This window comes from Takifugu flavidus, chromosome 5 (genome assembly GCF_003711565.1).
Source record: "Takifugu flavidus isolate HTHZ2018 chromosome 5, ASM371156v2, whole genome shotgun sequence".
NCBI lineage: Eukaryota > Metazoa > Chordata > Actinopteri > Tetraodontiformes > Tetraodontidae > Takifugu > Takifugu flavidus.
Genome location: NC_079524.1, coordinates 13,514,557 through 13,541,538, shown reverse-complemented (window position 1 = coordinate 13,541,538; position 26,982 = coordinate 13,514,557). Strand labels below are relative to the sequence as shown.

The 26,982-nt window shown below is 48.4% G+C and overlaps 3 protein-coding genes and 2 long non-coding RNA genes across 11 annotated transcripts; 2 read left to right on the top strand and 3 right to left on the bottom strand.

Moving 5' to 3' along the window:
• Positions 1-2,992: 2,992 nt before the first annotated feature.
• Positions 2,993-5,992, top strand: barhl1a (BarH-like homeobox 1a). 2 transcript variants are annotated; one of them, XR_008950608.1, is made up of 4 exons: positions 2,993-3,080; positions 3,131-4,663; positions 5,195-5,393; positions 5,653-5,992. XR_008950608.1 is itself a non-coding variant. In XM_057033195.1 (3 exons), exons 1-3 carry the CDS (start codon positions 4,348-4,350, stop codon positions 5,837-5,839), a joined length of 702 nt encoding a protein of 233 aa, XP_056889175.1. In that variant the 3' UTR covers positions 5,840-5,992. The 2 variants fall into 2 exon arrangements, 1 of the variants encoding a protein (XP_056889175.1); XM_057033195.1 differs by lacking the exon at positions 2,993-3,080 and having other exon boundaries at positions 4,348-4,663.
• LOC130525903 (uncharacterized) lies at positions 4,796-5,711 on the bottom strand. The gene is made up of 2 exons (XR_008950614.1): positions 5,607-5,711; positions 4,796-5,375 (listed from the first exon to the last, which is right to left on the bottom strand). It is a non-coding gene; the product is annotated as an uncharacterized LOC130525903 (long non-coding RNA).
• On the bottom strand, positions 5,984-15,187 carry ddx31 (DEAD (Asp-Glu-Ala-Asp) box polypeptide 31). Of its 2 annotated transcripts, none has more exons than XM_057033154.1 (20): positions 14,883-15,187; positions 14,255-14,341; positions 14,077-14,165; positions 13,929-14,004; positions 13,730-13,773; positions 13,513-13,583; positions 13,334-13,443; positions 12,636-12,677; positions 12,170-12,234; positions 11,926-12,045; positions 11,684-11,790; positions 11,343-11,569; positions 11,131-11,277; positions 10,992-11,051; positions 10,843-10,893; positions 10,635-10,774; positions 10,470-10,554; positions 7,645-7,756; positions 7,334-7,558; positions 5,984-6,371 (listed from the first exon to the last, which is right to left on the bottom strand). In XM_057033154.1, exons 2-20 carry the CDS (start codon positions 14,339-14,341, stop codon positions 6,238-6,240), a joined length of 1,992 nt encoding a protein of 663 aa, XP_056889134.1. In that variant the 5' UTR covers positions 14,883-15,187; the 3' UTR covers positions 5,984-6,237. The 2 variants fall into 2 exon arrangements, with proteins under 2 accessions (XP_056889134.1, XP_056889135.1); XM_057033155.1 differs by having other exon boundaries at positions 7,330-7,558; positions 14,883-15,181.
• Positions 15,188-15,212: 25 nt separating this feature from the next.
• LOC130525900 (uncharacterized) lies at positions 15,213-18,116 on the top strand. Its single transcript, XR_008950611.1, has 3 exons — positions 15,213-15,352; positions 15,883-15,966; positions 16,045-18,116. It is a non-coding gene; the product is annotated as an uncharacterized LOC130525900 (long non-coding RNA).
• Positions 16,019-26,974, bottom strand: ak8 (adenylate kinase 8). Of its 5 annotated transcripts, none has more exons than XM_057033180.1 (13): positions 25,199-26,974; positions 25,039-25,123; positions 24,863-24,912; positions 24,263-24,346; positions 23,949-24,014; positions 17,741-17,822; positions 17,602-17,673; positions 17,310-17,507; positions 16,964-17,086; positions 16,784-16,873; positions 16,579-16,720; positions 16,438-16,518; positions 16,019-16,310 (listed from the first exon to the last, which is right to left on the bottom strand). In XM_057033180.1, the coding sequence occupies exons 1-13, from the start codon at positions 25,280-25,282 to the stop codon at positions 16,091-16,093; spliced, it is 1,377 nt and encodes a 458-aa protein (XP_056889160.1). In that variant the 5' UTR covers positions 25,283-26,974; the 3' UTR covers positions 16,019-16,090. The 5 variants fall into 5 exon arrangements, with proteins under 5 accessions (XP_056889160.1, XP_056889156.1, XP_056889157.1 ...); XM_057033176.1 differs by having other exon boundaries at positions 16,579-16,873; positions 25,199-25,334; positions 26,910-26,974; XM_057033177.1 differs by having other exon boundaries at positions 16,579-16,873; positions 25,199-25,326; positions 26,910-26,974.
• Positions 26,975-26,982: the final 8 nt, after the last annotated feature.

Here is a 26,982-nt window from a genome sequence, read left to right as displayed (position 1 = left end):
GCCTTTTGAAATCAATCTTCATGTTGGACTCTTACTGAGGTCAAGATTGCCCAGTATTCCACAATATACTCCTTACTGACTGATGTTTTACTGACTGACCCCTCACTGTCTGTGTCGTGACACATGTCGTGACACATGTCGTGACACAGGCACATGCGCAGAAGCAATATGGCTCAACTCGGCTTGAATCAGGTGGCCTGATCAATAAATCTGAGAGCTGAAAATGAAGGTGAACTAAAACCAGTCATTAATGTATCTCCATGTAGCCGTGTATAAACACAAGTTTTGTACATTGTAGATGCCTGAGGGGTCGGAGGAACCTGCAGTTTGCTAGTGTGAACGCAGGCTCACTCACTTCTCAGTCTGAATTGTAACAGACACTGGTTCAACAAAGTTGTCTTCAATTGAAGCAACAGTATCAACACTATTGTACGTCTCGCAGGAAAGATGTCATCCCCAAAAGTGGGCGTGATCAGAGACTCAATGCAAACCAATCCATGGATTTTCAAGGTAAAAAAGACACCTGTGTGCTGCTGACCAACCTAAACAGAGGTGTGTTTGCCCATCAGTAATCACATCAGCTGACCTGAGGAGTCATGTGATCATATCTGGCCTGAGAATATGAACATAAAGAAGGCAATAATTAAATGATGAAATTGATGATGAAGTACTTTTCTCCACAGCCTCCTGTGGGTACGGTAAATCAAAGCCCACATGTCTGCTGGATCCTGATCCTGATATCACTTTTGGAATCAGCAGCCAATCCAGGAATGGGGGTGTGGCAGAGGATAAGCCCTGCCCACTCAAATCAAGGTTTAAGCTGTCAATCATGATGTTGACATTATTGGATTATATATGCATATATAATATATATTATATAGGTTCTGCATGTTTCTAGAGTGGTTCAGGTTTATAGCTAGCCTCCATGCTAGCTTGAGGCTACAGACCCCCCGGCACACTGAAGGAAGTCCTGTTTAGAATAAAGACGTGTCTGACATGCCTCTTCTTCACTCATCTAAGGGTGTGTTTGTGTTTGTGTATGAAATGATTTCTGGTCGCAAATCAGTCACCCCCCCCAACACACACACACACACACACACACAAACACACACACACACACACATACACACACACAACTGAATAGAAGACAGCCTCAAAGAAAATCACTTTTTGGTTAATCATAACACTCACAGGTGAGGACCTCATGTTGGTGTTGTGGCCTGATGGGAAATGTAGTTTCTGCTTGTGTCAGTTCTCTCCAGCTGGGGGGTTCAGAACCAGTGTTGCTGCTCTTCTCAAGAAGTTGTCCCAGACTTTGTGTCTAGTGTCCCTTTGTGTCCCAGACTGTGAGGTCTAGTGTGGTCACATCCAAAAAGCTGAGTCAGTACTGATGATAGATAAGTATTGATCAAGTGTGATTGGTAGCCCTCCCTGGGCTACAACCTTATCGTGGTGGAGGGGTTTGCGTAGCCACCCATGGCAAACAGGTCCTAGGTGAGGGATCAGACGAAGCGTAGCCCAGACCTCCTTATGATGAAGAACAGCATTGGTCCTACGTTTCCCTTGCCCAGATGCGGGTCACCGGGGCCCCCTCCTGGAGCCAGGCCTGGGGGTGGGGCACGTTGGCGAGCACCTGGTGGCCGGACCTCTGCCCATGGAGTCCGGCCGGGCACAGCCCGAAGAGGCAACATGGGACCCCCTTCCCGTGGGCTCACCACCTGTAGGAGGGGCCAAGGGGGTCGGGTGCATTGTGTTTTGGGTAGCGGCCGGAGGCAGGGACCTTGGCGGTCTGATCCCCGGCTGCATAAACTGGCTCTAGGGACATGGAATGTCACCTCTCTGGTGGGAAAGGAGCCTGAGTTGGTGCGCGAGGTTGAGAAGTTCCGACTAGATATAGTTGGCCTCACCTCGACACACGGCAAGGGCTCTGGAACCAGTCTTCTCGAGAGGGGTTGGACTCTCTACCACTCTGGAGTTGCCGATGGTGAGAGGCAACGGGCAGGGGTGGCAATTCTCGTTGCTCCCCAGCTCAGTGCCTGTATATTGGAGTTTACCCCGGTTGATGAGAGGGTAGCCTCCCTTCGCCTTCGGGTGGGGGGACGGATCCTGACTGTTGTTTGTGCCTATGGTCCAAACAGCAGTTCAGTGTATCCACCCTTTTTGGAGTCCTTAGAGGGAGTGCTGGAGAGTGCTCCTTCTGGGGGCTCCCTCGTCCTGGTTGGTGCCTGTCGTGGCGGCAATACCTGAACCCGCTGGTGGACACCAGCGGTGAGGGATGCCGTCAAGCTGAAGAAGGAGTCGTATCGGGCCTTACTGGCCTGTGGGACTCCTGAGGCAGCAGATGGGTACCGGCGTGCCAAGCGGAGTGCAGCTATGGCCGTTGCTGAGGCAAAGACCCGGGTGTGGGAAGAGTTTGGCGAGGCCATGGAGAACGACTTTCGGACGGCCTCGAAAAGGTTCTGGACCACCATCCGGCGAGGAGGGGGAAGCAGTGCACTGTCAACACTGTGTATAGTGGTGATGGTGTGCTGCTGACCTCAACTCGGGATGTTGTGGATCGGTGGAAGGAATACTTCGAGGACCTCCTCAATCCCAAGGCCCCGGGGGCCATACGGGCCGTCCGCTCCCTGTACGATCGGTGCCAGAGTTTGGTCCGAATTGCTGGCAGTAAGTCGAACTCGTTTCCAGTGAGGGTTGGTCTCCGCCAGGGCTGCCCTTTGTCACCGATTCTGTTCATAATTTTTATGGACAGAATTTCTAGGTGCAGTCATGGTGTTGAGGGGATCCGGTTTGGTGACCTCAGGATCGGGTCTCTGCTTTTTGCGGATGATGTGGTCCTGTTGGCGTCATCGGCCCGTGACCTCCAATTATCACTGGATCGGTTCGCCACCGCATGTGAAGCGGCTGGGATGAAAATCAGCACCTCCAAATCCGAGGCCATGGTTCTCAACCGGAAAAAGGTGGAGTGCCTTCTCCGGGTCAAGGAGGAGATCCTGCCCCAAGTGGAGGAGTTCAAGTACCTCGGGGTCTTGTTCACGAGTGAGGGAAGAATGGAGCGGGAGATAGACAGGCGGATCGGTGTGGCGTCCGCAGTAATGCGGACTCTGCACCGGTCCGTAGTGGTGAAGAGATTTACCGGTCGATCTTCGTTCCTACCCTCACCTATGGTCATGAGCTTTGGGTAATGACCAAAAGAACAAGATCACGGGTACAAGCGGCTGAAATGAGCTTCCTCCGTAGGGTGGCTGGGCTCTCCCTTAGAGATAGGGTGAGAAGCTCTGCCATCCGGGAGGAGCTCGGAGTAGAGCCGCTGCTCCTCCGCGTTGAGGGGAGCCAGATGAGGTGGCTTGGGCATCTAGTTAGGATGCCCCCTGGACGCCTCCCTGGTGAGGTGTTCAGGGCATGTCCCTCCGGTAGGAGACCCCCGGGAAGACCCAGGACACGTTGGAGAGACTATGTCTCTCGACTGGCCTGGGAACGCCTGGGGATCCCTCCGGATGAGCTAGAGGAAGTAACTGGGGAGAGGGAAGTCTGGGCTTCTCTCCTTAGGCTGCTGCCCCAGCGACCCGACCCGGATAAGCGGTAGAGAATGGATGGATGGATGGATGGATGTGATTGATCTATTGATTCTCCAGCTCCAGCTCTCCCCTGTCGGACCTCCTGTCTCATCAGAAGCGGGCAGCTCTGCCTGACACAAAGAGTCCTGGGTTCAAAAGCCACAGCTCTGCTCAGGTACTGGTTCAACCTGTGTCTGGTCACGTTCCTGCCAATCTGGACACCTTCAGGAGTCGAGGTCCGTCTGCAGGTATCCAGGACTCAGGAGGGTGCTGCTGGGACACATTTGGGGAAATACATCAGAGATGGAGCTGACAAACAGCCTAAAAGCAGCAGATTAAAATTAAACTGACGCCAACAGATTCACCTACTTTTGTGGTTTCTTGGTGTTGAAATATAAAATACATTTTCTGGGTAATATTTCTGTTTGAAATTATTCTAAAAGGATGAAGATCAAATCATTGCTTTAGACTGACTAATTATTTCAGTTGAATATTCTCCCTCTCTGGACATCCTCCCTCCCTCCTCCCTCTCCTCCATCCCTCCTAGCCTCTGTCCCTTTCTCTCCTCCCTCCCTCTTTCTACCCTCTCTCACTCCTCCCTCTCTCACTCTCGTCCCGCTCTGTAGTGTTAAATCAGGTAATGGATTGTTTCATTTCTGATCAGGATCAATAAAGTCCACTTCCTGTCCTTTTCCAAAGTCTTTAAGGATGAAAAGGCCGTGAACATTCGCATGAGCCGCCGCTTCTCTCGAACTCATTAAACGATCAAACTCACCTGAGTCCGGAGGTGATGGAAGTTTCGGTCTGTTCCACATTCTTCATCGACTCGCTGCAGTGCCTGAGCCGGCCGGAGGCTTCGGAGTCTCGGGTGTCCAGCAGCAGTCTGTCGCGGTACCGGGCGCCTGTTTCACGCCTGGACTCCACGCTGCTGCCCACTCACCTGCGCTCACGCACCACTTCCTCCTTTTTTATCCGAGACATTCTCGCGGACCGTCGGACCTGCTCACTGCTGGGACCGGCGGGACAACCCGAGCCACAAACTGAACGGCTCCATTCTGGACTGGGAAAAGACTATCAGAATAAAAGTCCCAGCAACGAGTTCGAAGGTGAGAAACCCAAAATAAAAGCAGCTCAGCAGTTTAATTTGAAAGATATTTTGATGTATTTATTCTACGGGCTTTAATGATTTCAATTCGGAGACCAAAAAAGAATTCCCTGAAATATTGATCAGAAAATGGTGTCATTGATGTTTTTATTTTTTTTAAGTATTTTTGAATTCATAGTCATATTTCGTTTTTTTTAAAAAAGCCATTTACTTTAATAATCGTTTACTTTTAGTTCAAATATTATTGGTGAAACCTTTGACTTATATTTGTAGCTTTGAAGGAGGCAAACTGTCATCACCATGAAGGTCCAATGAGAATAAGACATGAATCATTGGTGTCCAGTAATATGACAGACCGAAACCTTCCTGATCGATGGACACCAGGTTTAAAATATCAAGATCAAGCAAGTGCTCGATCAATTAATCAATCAGGTGTAAAAGCCTTGAGCTCTAAAAAACACCTTTCAGTCTGAAACAGAACCTGATTAGCAGGTTGTGAATTGATGGTTGATTTATATGATTGATTGTTCAGTCCTGGGCAAGGCCACGGATCCAACGTTGCATCCTAAGAAATCCCGCAAAGCCCGGACGGCGTTCAGCGATCAGCAGCTGTCCAGACTGGAGAGGAGCTTCCAGAAGCAGAAATACCTCAGTGTCCAGGACCGCATGGAGCTGGCAGCATCCCTGCAGCTCAGCGACACTCAGGTCAAAACCTGGTACCAGAATCGCAGGTAAGACACAGGACAGGACCTGGTATCAGAACCAACCACAAGGTCCTCACAGTGTCAGTGTGTTTTGGACCACAAACATTTCCTTTTCTTTTTAGAACCAGTTTCACTTCCTGATTTTTTCTAAAACTGATCAATAATTCAACATCATCAGTAACTGATTCAGAACAAAGCTGCAGTTTGAGGCAGTGAGCGACTGATTGTTTGACACTATACCTGTGGTTTCAGCTTCCATGGTAACTGTACGCCACTTTTTCCTTAGGACCAAGTGGAAACGCCAGTCAGCCGTTGGACTGGAGCTGCTGGGAAAAGACCCCAGAATGTTCCTGCCCTCACACTTCCTGTACCCTCCTGCCCCTCCCACACTGGACCTGTATCTGTTCACTAGACACGCCCTTCAGCAGCCAGTCCCACCCCTGTTACCCCACATGGAGGCACACCCATTCTGACTGCACTGGGAGGACTGGATTCCACCTAAACTCAAGCTGAATGTCTGCAATTGTTTTACAGCCAAACTGCATTAATGCAGCAGAATCTCCAGGCCAGTAGAATTCTGAGTGATTCCAGAAGTTTTGTAAAGAATCAATAAAGAGTTTTCATGATGATGATGTTTTTATTGAGAAAGGTGGGAAACATGAACAGTGAGACATTAAAAGGTTGGTCGATTCTGCTTATGTTGGGCACCACTGCGTTAGCCTGGACAGCCCGGGTGGTTCTGCTGCTGTCACATTATGATAATGACAGACATCTGGGACATTCCCACACTGATGGCTTCCCGTTTCTGTTATCCTGACCACAGTTGAAAGGTCAGCTTCTCCACAATGATCTCAGGCGGCCACAACACTCATTACGGAACACTAGCCACTAAATCAGTCATTTGCACACTTGTCCTCTTCTCCATGCTGACCAAATGTCGCCTTTTTCTTCTTCTTTCTTCCCTCCATTCCACTGGAGAATTCCGAGCGAAGCAGTTGAAGCTCCCTGTGAGCAGGCAAAATCCTGAGGTCAAAATAATCCCACCTTCAATTCGACAAAAGCACTGACAGAAAACTACAGCAATGCATCCTGGGAAAAACAATGGCTTCATCAGCCACTGAAGATACCCCCACTGCAGGAGGACCAAATGCTACAGGGGATGTGAATGTTACAGAAGGAGCTGGGTGTTCTCTTTATGGCGGGTTCTCTTTGGGCGCGAAGTGCCTTTTTCATTTTGGCACCCATTTTAAGGGACTGTGTTGTGAATCGCCGCGGCCGGTGCATGCCATGCAGCGATATATGCATCTGCTCTGCTATGTGCATGAGCTGCGAACAATCACATCAAGCTGGCAGGAAGTCAAACAAATAAAGAACGAAGCAATCCGGCAATTTTCTAAATAAAACACCCCGATTGACAAATACGATTTCATTTTTGTGTGTAATTACATATTTGTCAGTTTCCAGAGATGAGAAAGACATGTGCACACACAGACATACACTCAGACACACATACCCACGTATACACACACGCATGCACATGGGTGAGAGATATTATTTATATTCAGGGCACATGGACAAAGGACCGGGAAGAGTTTTACTTTAGAAAAAATAATTTTGACGAGTCAGGTGTTCATTGTGTGGCACTATGATGTCATTTAAAGTGTATTTTCAGATGATTACTAAGGTCACATGACCTGCTGACCCAGAGAGTTCACCCACAGACAACTGTTGAAACACTTGGCCACCACCCAAAGGATTGTGGGATACCAAAGAGGGGCACCCCTACACACCTTAATTATGTCTCTACTAACCACCGTCTCGGTGTGTGTGTCTGTGTATGTGGAGCCAGACCATGTCCAGACAAGCCTGCTGTGAGGCTCACAGGCAGGAGAGAGTGTGTGTTTGTGTGTAAGTGTTAATGATCTGCCAGTGATGTGTCAGACACACACATATGTGTTCTCACCTACTACGTCCAGATGGGGTCACCTGCCTGTCAGGTCTGTTCTGGTTCCTCCTTCTGCTATGATGCTTGGCCCTGCCCCCTGGAGGGTGGTTGGCAGTGCTCAGGGCTTGTGGCGCTTCTCTGAGACCAAAGCTCTTGGCGGTGTGTCCCAAATGAAGGGAGCGGATGTGAAAGATGTGTTTGAGGTGAGCGGGGTATGTGGTGTACGCCCGCAGGAAGGACTGCAGTGCTGATGACATTATGCAAAACACAAGAACCAGCAAATGAAAGGGTCACAGTTGGCTCCGAGGTTTGGACCTGGCAACTTCAACTCACCTGTCCTGGCAGCATGAACAGAGACAACATCTGAGTGAACAAAGGTCTCAAACTCCGTCTGCAGGACCGTTGCTCGTTCCCTTGTTTCCTGCTCAAGAGCTCTGGAAGAACTCTGAGAGAGAGAGGGAGAGAGAAAGAGGTAGAGGGAGAGAGGGGAAGAGATTTTTTTGATTTTTCAGAAACTCATTTTAATTTAGGTCATTTTTAGAAGAACAAAAACCATAATCAAAAAGGCAAAACAAAACACTTCCAAAGACCAGCTCCTCATCCTCTACCAAACATAATTAATCTTTGAGACACCATGCCCCTCTTAAACTCATCAATAGTGCTCGTTGCTTGCTAAAAATTAAAGTCCGTTTTTATCCAAGCTTTGACCATCCGGCAGAAGATGGTCTGAAGAGCCCAGTCCAGAGATCTGTCCATCTTGTTCCTTCTGCTAACATAGATGGCCACCTTACCCTGACATATAAGATAGTTCAGCAGCTGGCACTTAGCTTCGTCTTTTCTGTTGTAACTGAACCCCAGAATAAAAACAGTTTGTTAGAAGGTTTCACCAAACATAGAGAACATCCGAACAAGCAGCAAGAACAGCCTAGAGAGGTGACCACACTCAGAGAAACAGTGGACCACTGTCTCTCTCTGGTCACAGCCGACCTGCCAACACCCTGGACAGCAGCTTGTAATCGGTGCACAGTAAGGACACTGAGCATCAGTTCTTTATGTCCTGCACGTTCCCTTTATTCGGAAGGAGGGTGAGGACAGCTCTTTTGCAGCTCAATGCCAGCTGACCTAGGTTCAGACTGACCCTGAGGACACACAAGTAAGTCCTTGTTGAGAACAGGTCAGAAGGCCTAGTAAAACTCTGCAGGAAGCTTGTCAAGGCCTGGAGCTTTCCCACCTGTCAGGCCCTGCTGCACTGCCGTCAGTTCCTCAGCCGACAGTGGAGCGTTCACCACCCTGCTGTGTTCATCACCCACCTGGGGCATGACTTCTAGAAAGGACAGCTCCACCTCAGGTTCCTCTAGGCATTTTATGCTGTACATATCCCTGTAAAAATCCACCACCCGCTGGCGATTCTCAGTAGGGTCCTCAAGCCGTTGTCCATTGTTGGCCCGCAGGGAGTGCACCATACTCCTCTGCCCGTTTTAGACTCCAGGCCAAAGAAAAAGTGAGAGGGAGCATCTGTCTGAGCGATATGTTGGAACCTTGAGTGGAGCAGAGTGCCCTGAGCAGACACACCCAGCAGGTCAGATAAAGCTGATGATTTGCTCTTGAGAACCTGAACCTGTTTTCTTCCTCCTGTGGACTCTGCCAGAAGTTGGAGCTCCACCATGTCTCTCCAAATCCCTCATGGACCTGGCTATGTCCCTGCTCGCATTGAGAGTGTACTGTAAACAAAACTGCTTGATGTGGATTTCCCCCATGTCCCACCACAGCTGGATGGAGCTGTATCGCAATCCACAGGGTTTTAAAAGCTTCTTTTAAAAATCATCATGCAGTAGCTGGCTGTTAAAATGCCCATATGCACTTTTACATTTTGTATTTTTTATAAAAACAATGCAACACACTATACAGTGATCAGAGAAGCCAACCAGGCTGAGCAAAATGCTTATTACTATATTTACATGGTGCCTGGCCAGAGATACCTGGTTCCCCTTGGAGTGGGTCCAAGTGAATTGCCTCTGACCCGAATGGAAATCCCTCCACACATGTCACATGAACAACGGATGTAGTGTGGGGTTCTGAATGGTTCCTGTCCAACTTGGGGTTCTCTGTGCAATTAAAATCTCCCCAGGTACAGGAACAGGAACTCATCACTGTTGCAACTGGTAACAACCTCCTCCAATTCATCCACAAAAACCAACCTCTCCAGCCCAGCAGTGGGAGCACACACATTCACAAAGTTTGACGCTTTCTAACTCAGCACTTTCTTTTTAACAATCGGCCTGGGACAGGTTCCTCTACAGGAGAAGAGAGAGGTACAAAGTCTCTGGAGAAGAGGACACCCCCCCCCCCACTGTTGCTGCTCCTATGGCTGCTCCTATGGCTAAGGAACAGCTGGCCCACCCATTGCCCATTCCCTCTCCCGCACGTTGGAATCGCTTGACCCTCCTCCCCACAGCCAAAATATTTCAAAGAATCGGTTGTGACAGGAACAGTGTCATCAAACTCATCAACACAGAAGCAAAGAGCGAAAGTGAGATCTTCCTTGTTGTTATTCAAAATCATAGACATCTGTCTTATGAAGACCACGACGTGTCTCAGCAGCGGGGACTTACAGCCCAGAGAAATCAACCTCATCGGGGACACCACACATTCGTGTCGGCTGAGCTCCCTCAGGAACATCTCAATCTTAAGGAACGGAGAGACGTTTGAAACAACCACCTTTTTAACCAGGTTGGCCATTGGAAACACTGGCTTCAGTGAGCCACAAAAAGCACCACCGTGCTGTTCATTCTAGAAGTCCACTTCCGTGACCAACAATGTTCCCCACAGCCAGGCCACACACCTCCAGGGACACACTGACTGGTGGAGAGAGCCCAGGCGGCGCCACCATGACATGCAAACCGGCCACCAAACAATTACAGACAACTGTTGACCAGAAAAGACACACCGATGTTTGATCATAGAGAAGTAATACCCAATAACTTTAAAGACCCCCCAGGGTGAAAATAAAGAGCAGAAAAGGAAACAATAATCACTCACTCCAGCAGCCTGACACACTCAACACGCTTGGGGGGGAGGTAGAGGGAGAGATGGGAATGACAGAGGACAAAGTGAACAAAGACCTGAATAGCTTTTGTGATCCACCTGGAGGGACTCACCTTGCTGTGATATTTGCCCCGCCCCTTGTAGGTGTCATCCATCATCAGACTGGAGAGGATGTCCAGAAGCTTTATTTCTGATAGGCTGAAAAATACCAAGACCCGCCCCCTCAGTCAGAAACCCTGTTCTGGTACCATCAGGACCAGGTTCACTGCTGCTGTCACCTGATGTTGTGATTGGCCAGTTCCTCGATGAAGGCGGTCTCTGCTGGAGTAAGGAAGATGAGGCTGTTCCCCGCCTCTCCGACACGTGCTGTACGGCCGACACGGTGCACATATTCTGCTGCCGCCATGGGGGGCGTATACTGAAATACACGGGGGGCACATGTCAAACCACGGCAACCACATTTTACTGGGAGACCTCTGGACATACCTGCAGAATCCAGGTGACCTGCGGCAGGTCGAGACCTCGAGCAGCTACATCCTGAAACACACAGTTAACAGAGGTCAGCGGTCTGCAGCTGTGTGCTACTTGCAGGACATGGTGCAATGTTCAGCTGATGTGGTGACGTTGACACTGACTGTACACAGCAGGACTCCACAACGACACACGGTGAACTGCTGAAAGACATCTGTACGGTCCTGCAAGAGAAAAGCAAACAACTACACTTACCATCACACGAAACACCACCCAAAATGTCACACCTCACTTCATTCTTGCCTCCTGCTTCATGTTGCCATGGAGACGCAGGAAGATGACTCCAGAATTTTGATTAGACCCACAGAGGACAGAGGTGAAGAGCATGTAGAGGAACTCGACTGTCTCGCAGCTTGAGATGAAGACGATGAGTTTGTTGTTCTGAGAAAACTGAATAAGGACATCTTCAGTCCAGAGGCCTTCTCAGCCAATCAGCCCAGGAAATGACTGTTTACCTTGCATTTGTCCAGTATGAACGCAGCCAGACACACCAGTCTGACTTTACTGGGAACTATAACCACAAACTGTTTTAAAGCCTCTGGAATAACAAAGCTTTCTGACTGGCTGGATGTCACGTGGTCAGTTTTAGCAGGAGAGCAGGCGGCGGGGTCAGAGGAGGATAGGCCAGACACAGTGACGCTCACCGAGTCTTTGAGACAGATATCAGCCAGTCGGGTCACACCTGAAATCCACATGTGGATGCTGTGAATGGACACGAATTCAACGACTTGTGACAGCAGAAGTTTGACCAACATTAGCAGATAATGAAAGAAAATTAAACGTGATCTGTGTTTACCGTGTGTGAGAGTCGCTGACAGAAGGACATTCTGTCTGCTTGATGCTGCAGAATTTACACTGTTTAATATGATGGTCAAATCTTTTTCAAATCCCAGATCTAAAGTCCTGACAGACAAAGCAGTGTTAGAATGTTTTCCTTGTTTCTTCATCAGTTAACATGTAGCGTTAGCCACCGGGCTCGGATGTGGCATGTGACCATGTCCAAGTCGCATCTTTATATGAACTGAACAGGAGGTGTACCTGTCAGCCTCGTCAACAACCAGCCAGCGGATGGCACTAAAGGCAATGCTCAGGGTGTTCCTGATGTGGTCAACCAGGCGACCCGGAGTGGAGACCAGGATGTTGATGCCCTTACGCAGTCTGTGAACAGAAAATAAGACAATCTGTGACTGAAAGTCCTGGAACTTCATAAACTATATGCTCTGAAAGCACTCAAGGATCCTCCACCAAGAGGGAGTAGAGGAAAGACATTCAGGGAGGATACCTGGCCTTTTCAGCCTTCCTCTTCTCTCCTCCCATTAGAACTCCAGGAACAATCCAGGTGAAAGGCTGCAGGAAGAAAAAAACAACTTTCAAAATCCTTTTGCTGACCTACAAGGTCTTAATAGGCATCCTAGCTGCAACCTTTAACAGTAGAATGGGAGGCCCAGCCTTAAGCTAAAAGGCGCCTGTGGAACCAGCTACCTGTCAAGGTACAGGAGAATGACTCCCAGTCTACTTTAAGATAAAATAGATTCACTCATTCGGAAGGTACAGTCATTATGCTAGCTAGGCTAATGCTAATAGAATAGAAGCAGCTAAACATTAGCATTATCTCAGCGGTGGTTTCTGGCTCCTGATTGATTCATGTATGTCTAATCTCCATCTCTCTCATTAATCTGAGCATCAATGCCTGATGAACTGTGAGAGGTGAACCCAACGCAGAACCCTGACTGGTTAGTTGGCCTTACCTTCAGAAGCTTTTGGAAAGTGCAAAACGTCTGCTGGGCAAGCTGAGAAAGACAAAGAAGAATCTGATATAGAGGAAAGAACAATCATCAGGGCTGTCAACAGGAAGTAACAAGTACAGGCTCAGGTTCCCCTCCGAGCTGAAGGACCACCTCAATGAGTGGAAGCTCAGTTATGGTCCAGCCTGGATCAGAACAACATGTCCTCCTCAAAAACTGACTGAGGTCTGGACCTCTGAGAGCTTCATTTCTAATATCAGCAGCCAAAACAGAATGTGCCAAAGAAAAGCATGTGAAGGAGACAATAGAAGTGGAGAAAGAAACACTGATGGGACACGTGCTGTTTGGAGAAACCATCAACCCGTGAGAGGAGCAGCAGAACCCCCTTCAATTCAAAACTATTTAGGAGGAGACATTTTTGTTGGCAATACTGTTGAGAAGTTAGGGAAAAAAAATCTGTCCATCAGTTTGAGGACACATTCTGAGGTTTCCCTGGTTTTTCAGGTCTTTCTGCAGACAGCAGCACAGAGGAAAGGAAATACAGGACCCGGTCCTGGATTCACATTCACTGGAGCACAAGAGCATCTGGAGAAATTAAAGATAGGCGAGCAGATCAGAGAAGTGAAGGTTCAGATGAAGAACGACAGACAGACACACTGACAGCCCTGAGAACAGCTGGGTCAAAGAACAACAGAAGGAACCTCTCTGGTGGGGACAATGATGAGTGCCAGAGGACCGTCACCCCGGCTGACCTTGGGATGGACTGCCTGAAGACTCTGGACCACAGGAATGGCGTAGGCCAGGGTTTTACCTGCAGGGGACAGGCTGAGGGTCAGACCAGCATCAATAAGCATCAAAGGAAGGAAAGAACGTTTCACACCTGAGCCAGTCTGAGAGCGAACCATGGCATCGTGTCCTGACAGGAGGAGTGGAACAGTCTGTCTCTGAACCCTGCACACGCACGCACACACACACACACACACTCTTGAGCATCTCTAAATTCAGGATGTAATTTATTCAAAGTGTCAGACAAAAAGAGTGAAGCTAAAAACCAAAAAAACAATGTGACAGTGTGTACAGGTGTGTTGTAAGCTCACATGGTCACCATGGAAGCACTGAAAACTTTGTTTAATGTTGTCACCTGGTGGATAGAATGCAAAAACAAAAACCATCAAAAAATGTTGATTGTGAAGTGAATGACAGTGTTGTATGTGATTGTACTGTGAATGTGTGAGTTTGTGTGATTGTATGCATGAATAAGAATTTGGTCATTGTATGTGTGTGAGTGTGTGTTACCAGGTGTGGATGCAGGTTCATCTGTGTAAACGAGTCACTGGTAAAAATGCTCTCCTTTAACTGGGAGACAGCAGGTCTGCAGGAGATGACAGGTAATCTGATTTAATCAGATCAAGCTGCTCAGCCAATCAGAGTAGAGGATTTCTACCTGTGCATCTGTGGGATCTCTGGGTTGTTTCTGAACAGAGAGGAAGTTTTGATACCACTACTTCCTGTTGATTTCTTCTTCTGTGGTGCCTGGAGTACAAGAGCAGTCTTGATTAGGAGTAATTAACAAAGACTGAAGATCAGTGGGGGAAGACGGCTGATTGGTGGCAGCAGTTTACCTGAGCAGCAGAGAGCTCCTCCCCCTTGTGTTTGGAGGAACTGGCCTCCTCAGTGGAGCTGAACCTCCTCTTCTTTCCTCTCTCCATCTGCACATCAGTCATGCATCAGTTGTTGGTCTGTTTCCTCAACAGAGACCGCTGAAACAGTCAGTCAGCAGATCCTGATTCACCCACTAGCAACAACCAGCAGGAGGAAACTCCAGACAGTTACTGGGAGATGGATCAGGACCAACAGACTAACTGGTGTTCACTTTTAATCAGCAGAAACCCCAGCTTAGATGAACTATCCCAGACTACCTCTGTAGGTATGTGGAGGTAAACAGCGTGTGCTCAGCTGCAGCTAAATTTACTACAGCTGAAGCAAAACTACAGTTGAAGGTAAACTATAGCTGCAACTAAACTACAGCTTAAGTAACTATCAAATCACGTCCTTGCTGTGTGTGTGTGTATGTGTGTGTGCGTGTGTATAAACACCAGAACACACACTCTGTATTACGCCCGTGAGATGCGGGCGCGTGTTCGTCACTTTTTCCAGCTATCAGCAATTTTAGTAAAACCAGAGTTTAGTGTAAAAACGACCCAAAGAGAAAATGTGAAAACTGGACCAATATTAAATCCTCAAACTCACCACGAGATGAACAACGAGGGCGAAATACTTCCTTGTGCGTCACAGAAGCTCCGCCTTCAGGGGCCTTTTCAGGCGCGTGCGCAAAGCGTTTCGTCGTCCTGCGGTCCACCGTGAACATGACCCAGTGCCGACTGGCTGTGAACAGGACAGCCCCAGCAGACTCGGGTCTCTGAGGCCACAGACGAGACCTCTGACCGCTGAACTCTGTCAGACACCAGATGGAAGCAGCGAACAACTGGGCTGCTGTGGGATTGTTATCTTGGACCTAGCTTAAGCCCTTTTCTGGGTCCAGTTGTTTCCAGGTCCTTGATCAGCAGCTGTCTGTGTGACTGTTGTGGTTTGACATCATCAGCTGTCGTGCTCTATTTCCTTCCTGCTCAACTTCCTGTTCGTGACAGGAAGTTAAAAATAGCGACGTCAATCAAAGAGCGAGCCGCTACCTCTGGGACTCAAAGAGAAGGCGGCGAGAAGTAATTATAGTCATTTATTAAAATCAACACTTTGAACTTCCACAACACACCATCAATCAGACAGACAGACAAAAACAGCCTTCTGCCCATCTGTCTGAAGTATAATTAATAATAATGCATTTTATAATATTATTTTCTGGACAACACAAAAGTACAAAGGTGTGAGAAAATAAGAACTTTGTGACATAGGTCCCACAGATATTGAGGGGCATCAGGATGAGGTGTTTGGGTGTTTGCTGTCATTCTGTTCTTAAGTTCCTTGTGAAAAACTGTTCCAGAACCTTCAGGCTTCTGTGTAGAACCAAGTTAGTCAACATTCTCCAGGTGAATCGGCTGAGTCTCTCACAGATGATAAAGAGAACTCTGGTGCTTCCTGTTCCTGTCTGATGTCCATGCAGCAACCAGTCAGCAGGGGACATCTAAATGTTTTGCTTTAACTTTTATAGCACTCTTATGTCAGCTTTATTTTAAAACTGTACTGGACTCCTCAATAATCAGATTATTGATGAAGGCTTGGTGTCGTTCTACAGGCCAGAAAACTGAGTGCTGACCTAAAAGCTGCCCGTGTGACCTTTGAGAGTTTACTTGAGAGCCAATCAGAGCAGAGCATTCAGGTAGGGTGTCTCACACACACAGACACATAAAAATACAGAGCAACAGTAAATCTATAATCAGACAAATATTTATTTCAGAAGTAGTCCTGTTTCCTGACCAAGGGCGACAGCTCAGTCTGTTCTGTCAATCAGCAGTGAGTCGACTGTCTAGAAGATCAAACACAGACTGAGGGTCCAGGTCGGCATCAATGTGGACTGCCTCAGGATACAGACTCTGTAGACCAACACAGTCCAGTCTGTACAGCTTCAGCTTGCGGATCATCACAGGTGTTGTGTCCTTGGGTCTGGTTCTCAGTCTGTTCTGGACCTCTGGACTCAGAGCTGGACGAGTCACAGCATGGAACCTAGAGGAATTACAGGATATACATGATGTCACTGTGTGTAGATGGTTCCTGTCACATGGTCACAAGTTCAGTGGTGTGTTTAAAAACATGGCTTCTCCTAAGGTTCTGGCCAGACTTCACTACTGACCTTTGTCCACTGATGGGGTCTGTTGCTCTCAGAGAGATCCTGTTCAGGCAAACATCATCATTCAGGTCCAGGAAGTAGACCCTGAGTAGAATCAGAGGTCAACCCTCAGACAGGAAACACCACATTACTTCACTGACGTACCGGTTTGGCTGGTATTGGGACTTGTGCAGAAGCCTGGCCTGGTCCAGGTTCCGTGGGAACCCGTGAATGATCCAACCTCTGCTGCTACAGTCCAGCTGGCTGAGACGGTTCTCCAAAACCTGCAGAACCAGGAGGTCTGGAACTGCAGTTGTATCATGGTTAGAGTGCATGCGTGCGTGCATGTGTGTGTGTGTGTGAGACCTACCTGCACTACAACAATCCAGATATGGTTGGATCTGCTCTCCCAGAGTGGCACCTTCAGCTGCTACAGACCTCAACAACTGACTACAACACACTGCCCCCCCCCCACACACACACAAGAATCAGTGTAGAAGGATCAATAACGGCTGTCATGGTCAACAACAGGGCTGCTTGGAGTCAGTACCGTCTACCAGCTTGTGTTTCTCTGACAGCAGTTTGGCCTGGTGACTTTTTCCTGACCCCGGTGGACCCAAGAGGAGGATCCTGGGAGTTCTAGTGTAACGACGAGTCTGGATGAATGCCAGTGCTGGGACAAGAACAGGAATTATTTCCAGTGTCATTTTGTTGACATTGTGTTTTTGTTCTGCTTACTACAATAACACATACAGTTCTTCATGTCTATTGTGAGTGTGTGTGATTTAAATACGACGACGTGATCAATGTGAGGACGGTTTCACTGAAGGCAACATGAGGTATGTAATGCTACATACCTTCTTCAAACCCCATCTGTGCATATTTGCATTATTTACCTTGTTGGTACACGTCGCTGTGTGGCTGATCACCATTGATCACCCTCAGCACATGTTGATAGATTGACATCAGGCCTTGGCCTTCACAACGGTAACGCTGTAGTTCAGCCACATGCTGCTTGTCTGAAAGCCCCTCATGCCTCAGTCGCTGAGCAACAGTGTGGTCGTCAGGCCAGAGGAATGTCTGATGGTACACCTCTACAAACAGGAAGTGACCATTGGGGTTCAGACATTTTGAACAATGGTTCTGGGACAGTGTGTGGAGGTGGAGGTGTATGTTTGTGAGTCTCACCTCCTGTTAGTGGGTCCACCATTTTTCCTCGACTCCTCTGCAGTAACACATCATCAGGAGCCTCCAGCACCACTGTCCAAACACACCAGTAAGATTAGTGACATGGGGCAGGTGCCGCGTGGAAGCTGCCTGGACTCACCCACATGTTCCGGAATGATTCCAGCCTCCTGAAGACACAGAGCCTGAAGACGAGTCTGAGGGAACCCTTCCAACAGCCAGCCCTGGAACACATGTCCAAGTAGAACTTCACAATAGAAACATACAAAACAGTTTTATAACTGATATTGATAACTGATAAAACAAATGAGCAGGTCCATCTTGAAAAACAAGGTCTTAAATTAAGCTTTTTTTTTAAATGAATGAGTGAATGAATGAACGAATCCAGGCAATAAACTGATGTCCTGTAAATGTTCTTCAGCTCCATCCCGCCTCAGACATTAACACAGATGTGAAATCACTTCTTCCTGTATGTAAAGCTGCGCAATAAAGACCAAAGTAAACCTTCTGTCAGCTGATTATAGTTTGTGTGTGTGTATTTGTGTGTGTCTGACTGAGGGTGTATCTATGTGTGGTGTGTATGTGTGTGTGTCTCTACTCTTGTCATGTCTAAATAAAACTGCTGTGTTTAACGCAGCTTCAGTCACACTGACGCTGGAGGATAATCCCTCAGTGCTGTCTGTCAGGCTGAATAAAGAAGACTGATAGCAGCACACACAAGCGCGCACACACACACACACACCATGGAATGTTTGTGTTAACGACATGTATCGTCCCGTGATATGGCAGACACAGTCTCAGATTGTGACATTCCTATCATCTCTAGCTGGGGTTTTTTTTGGGAGAAGGGGGAGATCAGTGGGGCAGAGGTCAGAGCACAGACAGCTAATGCTATCTAGGTTCAGCTCCAGCAGTTTTACTCGTCACACCTCTATTACCCCGAATGAGCCTGTGAGCTATGCTGTCCGGGGCAGTTTGCCCCTGGTACGGTCTCCCAAGGCAGATTGGTCCTAGGTGAAGGGTCAGACAAAGAATGGTTCATAAGACCCAACATGGAACATCAAAGAGAGAAGCCGCATACCCGGCCTTCCGAGGGTTACTGGGGCCCCACCCTGGAGCCAGGCCTGGGGCTGGGGCTCGATCGCGAGCGCCTGGTGGCCAGGCCCAGCCCGAACCGGCTACATGGACACTCCCATCCCCAGTGGACCCACCACCTGCAGGAAGAGCATGAAGGGTCCGGTGCAGTGGGGATTGGGCGGCGGACCAAGGCGGGGGCCTTAGCGGTCCGATCCTCGGTTATGGAAATTGGCTTTTGGAACATGGAATGTCACCACTCTGGCAGGGAAAGAGCTGGAGCTTGTGGGGGAGGTTGAGCGGTACCGACTAGATATGGTCGGCCTCACCTCCCCAAATAGCGTTGGCTTGGGAACTCAAGTCCTTGAGGGGGGTCGAAAACTCTTTTACGCTGGAGTTGCTCAGAGTGAGAGACGGAGAGCTGGGGTGGGCTTTTTGCTTGCCTCTAGACTCTCTAGTTTGACGTTGGGGTTCTCGCAGTTGAGCGAAAGGGTTGCTTCCCTGCACCTTCAGGTCAGGGAATGGGTTCTGACGGTTGTTTGTGCGTATGCACTGAACAATAATTCAAAGTACCCACCCTTTTTGGAGGATCTAGGACGGATGCTGGACAGTGTCCCGACTGGGGACTCCATCATTCTGCTGGGAGACTTCAACGCTCACATGGGTAACAACAGCGAAATAGAGCACGACACCTGGAAAGGTGTTATGGTCTGCCCGATCAGAACCAGAGTGGTGTGCAGTTATTGGACTTCTGTGCTCGTCGCAGTTTGGCCATAACTAACACCATGTTCAAGCATAAGGTTGTTCATCGGCGCTCTTGGCACCATGAGGCCTGGGCCGTAGGTCAATGATTGACTTCACAGTCGTGTCAGCTGATATGCGGCCATATGTTTTGGACACGGGTGAAGAGAGGAGCAGAGCTGTCAACTGATCACTACCTGGTGAGTTGGATCAGGTGGGGGGCCACCGCACGGACCTGGCAGGCCCAAACACTTAGTGAGGGTCTGTTGGGAACGCTTGGTGGAGGAACCCGTCAGGCTGGTCAGAGCTTTGATCGTGTTTCGGGGGCGGTAGTGGACATTGAGTCTGAATGGGCCATGTTCCGCTCCACCATTGTCGAGGCAGCTGTCACAAGTTGCGGCTGCAAGGCCCCTGGTGCTGGTCGTGGCGGTAATCCCTGTACCCGATTGTGGATACCAGAGGTGAGGAGAGCCGTCAGGCTGAAGAAAGAGGCCTATACTGTAGGTCATGGTTGGTCTGTGAGTTTTCGGAAGCAGCTGACCAGTACAGGTTGGCTAAGCGGGCTGCGGACGAGACGGTCGAAGAGGCAAAAACTCGGGCATGGGAGGAGTTCGGTGAGGCTATGGAGGAAGACTTTCGGTCAGCACCGAGAAGATTCTGGCAAACTGAACGGCGCCTTAGAGGCAGCAGGTGGCAACTTGCTCACACCGTGCTAGGTGTGCGTGGGGAGGTGCTGACGTCTCCTGGGCCAATTATCCGGCGGTGGAAGGAATACTTCCAGGAGCTCCTCAATCCTACCAACACATATCCACAAGGAGGAACAGAGTCGGGAGACTAGGAGGTGGACCATCCAATTTCCGGAGCAGAAGTTGCCGAGGTAGTGAAACAGCTGCCTGGCGGTGGAGCTCCGGGAGCGGATGAGATCCGCCCAGGGTATCTTAAGCCTCTGCAACATTGCGTGGACATCGGAACAGTGCCCCTGGACTGGCAGACTGGGGTGGTGGTCCCTATTTTTAAGAGTGGGGACCAGAGGGTGTGTTCCAACTATAGGGGGATCACACTCCTCAGCCTTCCTGGGAAAGTCTATACCAGGGTGCTGGAAAAGAGGATTAGATCGATAGTCGAACCTTTGATCGAGGAGGAACGATGCGGGTTTCGCCCCAGTCATGAAACCACGGATCAGCTCTTTACCCTTGCTGGGGTGCTTGAGGGGAGTTGGGTGTTTGCCCAATCAGTCCACATGTGCTTTGTGGACTTGGAAAAGGCCTATGACCGGGTCCCCAGGAGCATACTGTGGGGGGTGCTCCGAGAGCATGGGGTGGATGGTCCCTTGATAAGGGCCGTCCAGTCCCTGTACTGGAGGGGCAGGAGCTTGGTCCAGATAGCCAGTTGTAAGTCGGACGAGGGATGGACTTTGCCAGGACTGCCCTTTTGTCACTGGTTCTGTTCATAACTTTTATGGACAGAATTTCTAGGCGCAGCCGGGGAGTGGAGGGTGTCGAGTTCAGTGGGCAGAAGATCTCGTCACTGCTTTTTGTGGCTGACGTAGTTCTTCTGGCACCATCGAGCAAGGACCTCCAACACATGCTGTGGCCGTTCACGACCGAGTGTGAAGCAGCAGGGATACGGATCAGGACCTCCAAGTCAGAGTCCATGGTCCTCACTCGGAAAAAGGTAGAGTGCCTTCTCTGGGTCAGGGAGGAGGTCCTGCCTCAGGTGGAGGAGTTCAAGTATCTTGGGATCTTGTTCACGAGTGAGGGTAGGATTGAACAGGAGAACAACAGGCAGGTTGGAGCGGTGTCAGCAGTGATGCGGGCGCTTAACCGATCTGTCATGGTGAAGAAGGAGCTGAGCTGGAAGGCGAAGCTCTCGATTTACCGGTCGATCTACATCCCAATCCTCACCATGGCCATCAACATTGGGTGATGACCGAAAGAACAAGATCGCGGATACAAGCGGCCGAAATGAGTCTCCTCCGTAGGGTGGCCGAGCTCAACTTTAGAGATGAGAAGCTAGGACATCCGGGAGGAGCTGGGAGTAGAACCGCTGCTTCTCTACATCGAGAGGAGTCAGCTGGGGTGGCTCAAGCATCTGGCCAGGATGCCTTCCGGACGCCTCCCTTTAGAGGTGTTCCGCACATGTCCCACCGGGAGGAGGCCTCGTGGCCAGCCCAGGACTAGGTGGAGGGATTACATCTCTCGCCTGGCTTGGGAGCGGCTGGGGGTCCCCCTGGAGGAACTGATGGAGGTGGCCGAGGAGAGGGCTGTCTGGGCATCCCTCCTGAAGCTACTGCCCCCGCGACACGGATTCGGATGAGCGGGAGAAAACGAGACGAGAAACGAGATGAGACCTCTATTAAATGGACATGTCAGAAGTACCAGGGTGCAGAGATACTAAACTTGGTTCTCAGGTCAGAGTTGACACAGCTACTGAAGAGCAACTACAACAAACATCAGGAACAGAACAAACGAACAATCATGTGACACATTGAACACCACATGCACAACAAAGCAGGCCAATCACAGAGTTGAACATATCTCTCCTCAGACAGGTCATGCAGGGAACGAGAGGACAGAAATTGATATCAGCTAACAAAAGTATTACACCCACAAATGCTTCATTCTGGTTTTGGTGTTCATAAAGAAAACCTAATAAAATGTGTTGTCCTGCCACATAGGTAACATTAATGTTACATTATTGCAGAGTGGTCTTAAGGTTACCAGCCTATCAGGAATCATCTTTTGTAAATTCACCTCTGCCCAGTTGGTGATGAGTGTGTAACTTTATCATGTGTGACTTATCCTGTAACTGCCTTTTTATCATGTAGGACCACTAAATTGGTCCAGGATTGAATCAATAACCTTTGTCTCAGAGGAGAAAATGCGGAAGGAATTAAGGGCATAGGGTTACCTGCCGGGTTAAGAACTAGGTTAACCTGTAGGGTTAGGGACTAGAGTTTTCTGCAGGCTGAGGGAATGGGATTTTCTGTAGGATTAGGTACTAGAGCCACCTGAAATTTCAGAGACTAGGGTTGCCTGCAGGATTAGGGACTAGGGTTACTTGCAGGTCAGAAGGTCCAAGAGGGGCCATCACACAGCTTAGTCACCAACATGGATGACAATTTAGTCCTCGCCCTACAGCGGCTCAGGAGGGTATATCAGTTTATCTTTCTGTCAGCAGCTGAGACCCATCAGTTTCAGCAGTTCTTAAGGTGTTCCCCTGTCCCCCCGAGGCCTCTGTCTCCAGAGCAAGCACACTCTCTGTCCTTTAGAGTGCTGCTGTGTTTTGAATGCAAAGGAGAACACTTGTGTAACCTCCCTGGATCTTCATCGGTGTCAGGAACTCTCTGGTTTTCCTTACATGACCTGGTGGCAGTTCCACTGCCCCACCCTCCCCCACCCTTGTCCCTTTCTGCCTCACACTCATATGACCTTAGTGAACTATGGACATACGCATTACAACGTGTTTTTACATGTTTGTGTGAAAACACACGTTAATGACTGTTATTTCGGTCAGATATGGAAATAGGCTTCATCTCCTTAATGAAAGCCTTTTTGACAGGATCCTTCAGTGCTTTTTCAGCCTTGCTGGACATTCTCTCCACTGTTGCCTATGTAGAAGCAGGGTGGATCCAGGTTGTTGTAGATGTTCTCTGTTAAACCATCCTGAAGATTCTAAAGACTGCAGCATCTGCTGAGGTGGATCAAAGAATGTGCACATGATCAGACTTCATGTCTGATGTGCCAGCAGCTGACGGTGCTGAGCAGAAACCTGTAAATGACCCCTGAGCTCCTCAGCAGAACCTGATTCAGATCCTGCAGGTGTGTCTGCATGTGAGTCTGAAACCATGTGATGGGAGGTCAGAGGAACAGTTGCTGTTTTGAGTGAAGCTCAAGTTTGTGTTGTTGTGTGAATGTTGTTGGCAGAGATGATGTTGTCTTTATCCCTCTTAAAGTGAACAGAGGGTTCCATCGATGCCCTGATGAACACTGACAGAAATCAGGATATGATGTTAATGAGGAGCAGCAGAGAGGACGACACCAAGTGAAAATAACAACATCATGTGACAGCAGCATTGTTCTTTGATCAACTGATCTCTGGGGACTCACCAACAAGCTACTGAGCCTGCTGGGAATCAGAGTGGAACACAAGTGCAAACAGAGCGCTAATTATTAGCATCAGAGCAGAGAAGGAGAGAAACTCTGTTGTCTGAGCTACTCCTCTCTTTCTATCACAACAGGCATTATCATCAGTTTTAAAACTGATCTGAGACCTGCTCAATCTCAACTCTGCATGTTTGATTTACTGCTGATGTTCTGGGCTGGAACTCTGGATGAAAACCCGATAAGATCATGTTGCACTTATGTTTATATGCATGGCGGGTGGGTTCAGAGATGGCCTCGACCATGATGTCATCAGTAGGTCGTGTTCTCAACCATGTGACAGACCAGGATGAAGCTCAGCAGCTTCAGTGGGACAATACCCAAGTCAGAAAACAACTCTATTACCAGCTAATCTGACAAAGGTGATCTTACCTGGGTGATATTGCAGTCATTTAGTCTCTGTTGAATCCTTTTGACAAGCAGCTCAACAGGAAGCTCCTGAACACAAACAGGCACACATGCACATACACGAGTCACTTGGAGAACTAATCAGGGTTAACACAGTTAACCAGTTGTCTGTGTCTGTTTGTGCCTGTGAGTGTGTGTGTGTGTGTGTGTTTCTGTGTGTGAGTGTGTTTCTGTGTGCCTGTGTCATTCTGTGTGTCTGTGTATGTGTGTGCCTGTACATGTGTTCCTGTGTCTTTCTTTGTGTGTGTGTGTGTTTGTGTCTGTGTGAGACAGCCTACCTGAATGTTCTGCTCTGGTTGGCTCTCAAGTAAATTCTCACAAGTCACATGGGCAGCTTGTAGGTCAGCACTCAGTTTTCTGGCCTGTTGAACGACACCAAGCCTTCATCAATAATCTGATTATTGAGAAGTACACAGCTGTAAAATAACAAAGCTGACATAACAGTGCTCTAAAAGTCATCTAGCGCTATAAAAACATCTGGATGTCCCATTCGGACTGACTGCTGCATGGACATCAGACAGGAACAGGAAGCACCAGAGTTCTCAACAGATCTGAGAGACTCAGCTGAGGTGATTCACCTAGAGAATGTTGACTAACTTGGTTCTACACAGACGCCTGAAGGTTCTAGAACAAGAGCCTCAAACAGAAACCATTAGCATTAAGCATTAGCATTAGCTCATTCAGTATTTCCCAGGTGATGACTTCTCTTCTAATCAGTAGGAAGGACAGTCTTATGAATAATTGAGAATGGTGGGATGGAGGAGGAAGGAGCAGCCTCTGACTCTATTTTGTGCACTGGTATTTTCACACTGATGCTATAAATGTCAGCAGCACTGTATGTCCAGATGTTACAGCTTCATTTTTGAGGTCACACTCACCAGTGTACGTTTGCCCACAGCAGGAGGACCGAGAAGCACAACCTTGGAAACTGAGCAACATGAGGAACATGTCAAAGATCATGATCATCAGGTGGAGGCTGGTTCTACTGCGCTAACTGTGGGTGGTCATAATACAATTCACCTTCATCCACCTGAATCACATGACCTTCACTTACCACCACTCGGGTTCCTCTGCAGTACTCTGATCAGATAATCAATGGGGTCATCAGGCTGATCGATCAGCAGACAGGACAGCAAACTCTGGGCAGCACACACACATTTAAAAGTGTGTGTGAGAGAGAGCCAGAGTATGGCTATGTGTGTGTGCGCGTGTACCTGCAGCAGCTGGAAGATGTTGTGTTTGTCAGCGTAGATGAAGGTCTGTGGGGGGATCCTCAGGGGTCTGTCTGTCTCATCCATGGTGACGATGAGGGTGAGGAATTCTCATTGTCTAAAAAAGGCAACTACAATTCTGAAAATTAATCAACAATCATCCTGAAGTCAACAAATCCAAGAATGAATCCATGAATCAGGTAAGTTTACACATAATATGTCATAATATGGTTTTTGGTGCTTCTCATAATTTAGATAAAAAAGAAAAGAATTTAAACTAGAACCACCACCACCAACCATGGGGAGTGGCTGTTCCAGCGTCCTCCCTCCCTTTAATGGAGGTTGTTGAACTTCAAAATGGCTGTAATGTTACCAGTAGTATACAGCTTGTACAGCTGAGCTAATACAAGGTTACGTAACATAGTAGGATCTTTGCAAGATCAAAGATCAAAGATCAAAGTCACCAGTAGGTTGTTCTTATTGGCTTTAGTTGACTGTAATGGAGGTGCACGGGTTTGAACTAAAAACATAGGAAAAATGGAAAAACTATTCAGTTATGAAGTGTGAGTGGGTGTGTGTGTGTGTGTGTGTGTGTGGGGGGGGGGGGGGTGTACAGTGGTGTCTAATTGTCTACTGTATAGGTAGGACTGATGGACTGCATCCTCCTCCCACAGGATGTGTCTGGGGGAGAGTGTCCTGGAGGTTTGGGGGTGGACTGCAGCCGGTCACCTTCTCAGCAGAATGAAGGATACACTGATGCTGACGGAGCAGCCGAGGATGCACTTGACGATGGCAAAGAAGAGTCTTTTATTTTGTCGATTTCTAAATGTCGATTTTAGCCACCTTTATTCAGGTGTAAAAAGCTATGTTGGAGGTGCTGCGTTGAGGTTCATAGAGAACAGAAGCAGACCTGGTGATGGTCCAGGAATTTTTGCGTTCTGCTGATGGCCCATAGCACCTCCACACAGTAGTTGATCAATGGCTGAGAGCTGCCATTGTAGTTTGTCTTTAGCTACTCTGAAGCTGGTTCTGGTTCTAGCCATGAACCCCTCACCAGCACCTCAGCCTGGTTCATGTACGAGGATGACATCACAACCTCTGAACTCATCCAGACGGTTGCAGCCTCAAACACACTCCGATCGGTAGAATCCAAATATTCCTGAAGCTCCTTCACAGCCTCCCTGGTCCAGAGATTTGATGTCCTCCCAACAGGTTTTTAGTTATGCCTATAAGCAGGAATTAGATGGACCACACCCTGGAAAGCATTTCCCTGTGGTGACTGAAAAGTTACTGAAGAAAAGCCAAGGTCAAGAAAGTTTCATCATATACGACCAACCGTCAGACAGCTGCAGCTGAGCTTCCCCAGGTCAGTTCAACTTTTAAGCTACCGGTATATTTATTTTTTAAAAGAACCAGTTTGAGGAGAGAGGGGCCACCTCAGATGACTCCAGAAACAGAGATGGAAGCAGGAACCATGACAGCACAACTGAACGGCTAGCGGACGAGGCAACTTTTCCTCAGTAGCGTTTTAATGATTTTCTTGTCGTTTCATTGGAGTTTTTTTGTCTGTGATCTTGCTAATAACGAAGAGAAACTGATTGAACGGTTTTTACGCTGACGCTAATATCTAATTGTGCTTTTTTAATCATCAAATTTTCTAAAAACGGAGCGCTTTCTTTTTTTACGTTTAATTTTGACAAAAAACAAACCTTACCTTTCGGCCGCTGCTTGAACGCTCGCGAGTTACTATGGACACGCGCATGCGCAGCTGAGTTTAGAGTTACGGT

Coding starts and splice junctions, on each gene's coding strand:
- barhl1a (XM_057033195.1), top strand. CDS start 4,348: ATGGAAGTTTCGGTCTGTTCCACATTCTTCATCGACTCGCTGCAGTGC. Junction 4,664..5,194: donor TCCCAGCAACGAGTTCGAAG/GTGAGAAACCCA, acceptor TTGATTGTTCAG/TCCTGGGCAAGGCCACGGAT. Junction 5,394..5,652: donor ACCTGGTACCAGAATCGCAG/GTAAGACACAGG, acceptor CTTTTTCCTTAG/GACCAAGTGGAAACGCCAGT.
- ddx31 (XM_057033154.1), bottom strand. CDS start 14,341: ATGGAGAGAGGAAAGAAGAGGAGGTTCAGCTCCACTGAGGAGGCCAGT. Junction 11,791..11,925: donor GTTGTTGACGAGGCTGACAG/GTACACCTCCTG, acceptor TTTGTCTGTCAG/GACTTTAGATCTGGGATTTG. Junction 7,559..7,644: donor TGTTCATGCTGCCAGGACAG/GTGAGTTGAAGT, acceptor TAATGTCATCAG/CACTGCAGTCCTTCCTGCGG.
- ak8 (XM_057033176.1), bottom strand. CDS start 25,282: ATGGATGAGACAGACAGACCCCTGAGGATCCCCCCACAGACCTTCATC. Junction 25,124..25,198: donor ACATCTTCCAGCTGCTGCAG/GTACACGCGCAC, acceptor TGTGCTGCCCAG/AGTTTGCTGTCCTGTCTGCT. Junction 16,311..16,437: donor GACCCCATCAGTGGACAAAG/GTCAGTAGTGAA, acceptor TAATTCCTCTAG/GTTCCATGCTGTGACTCGTC.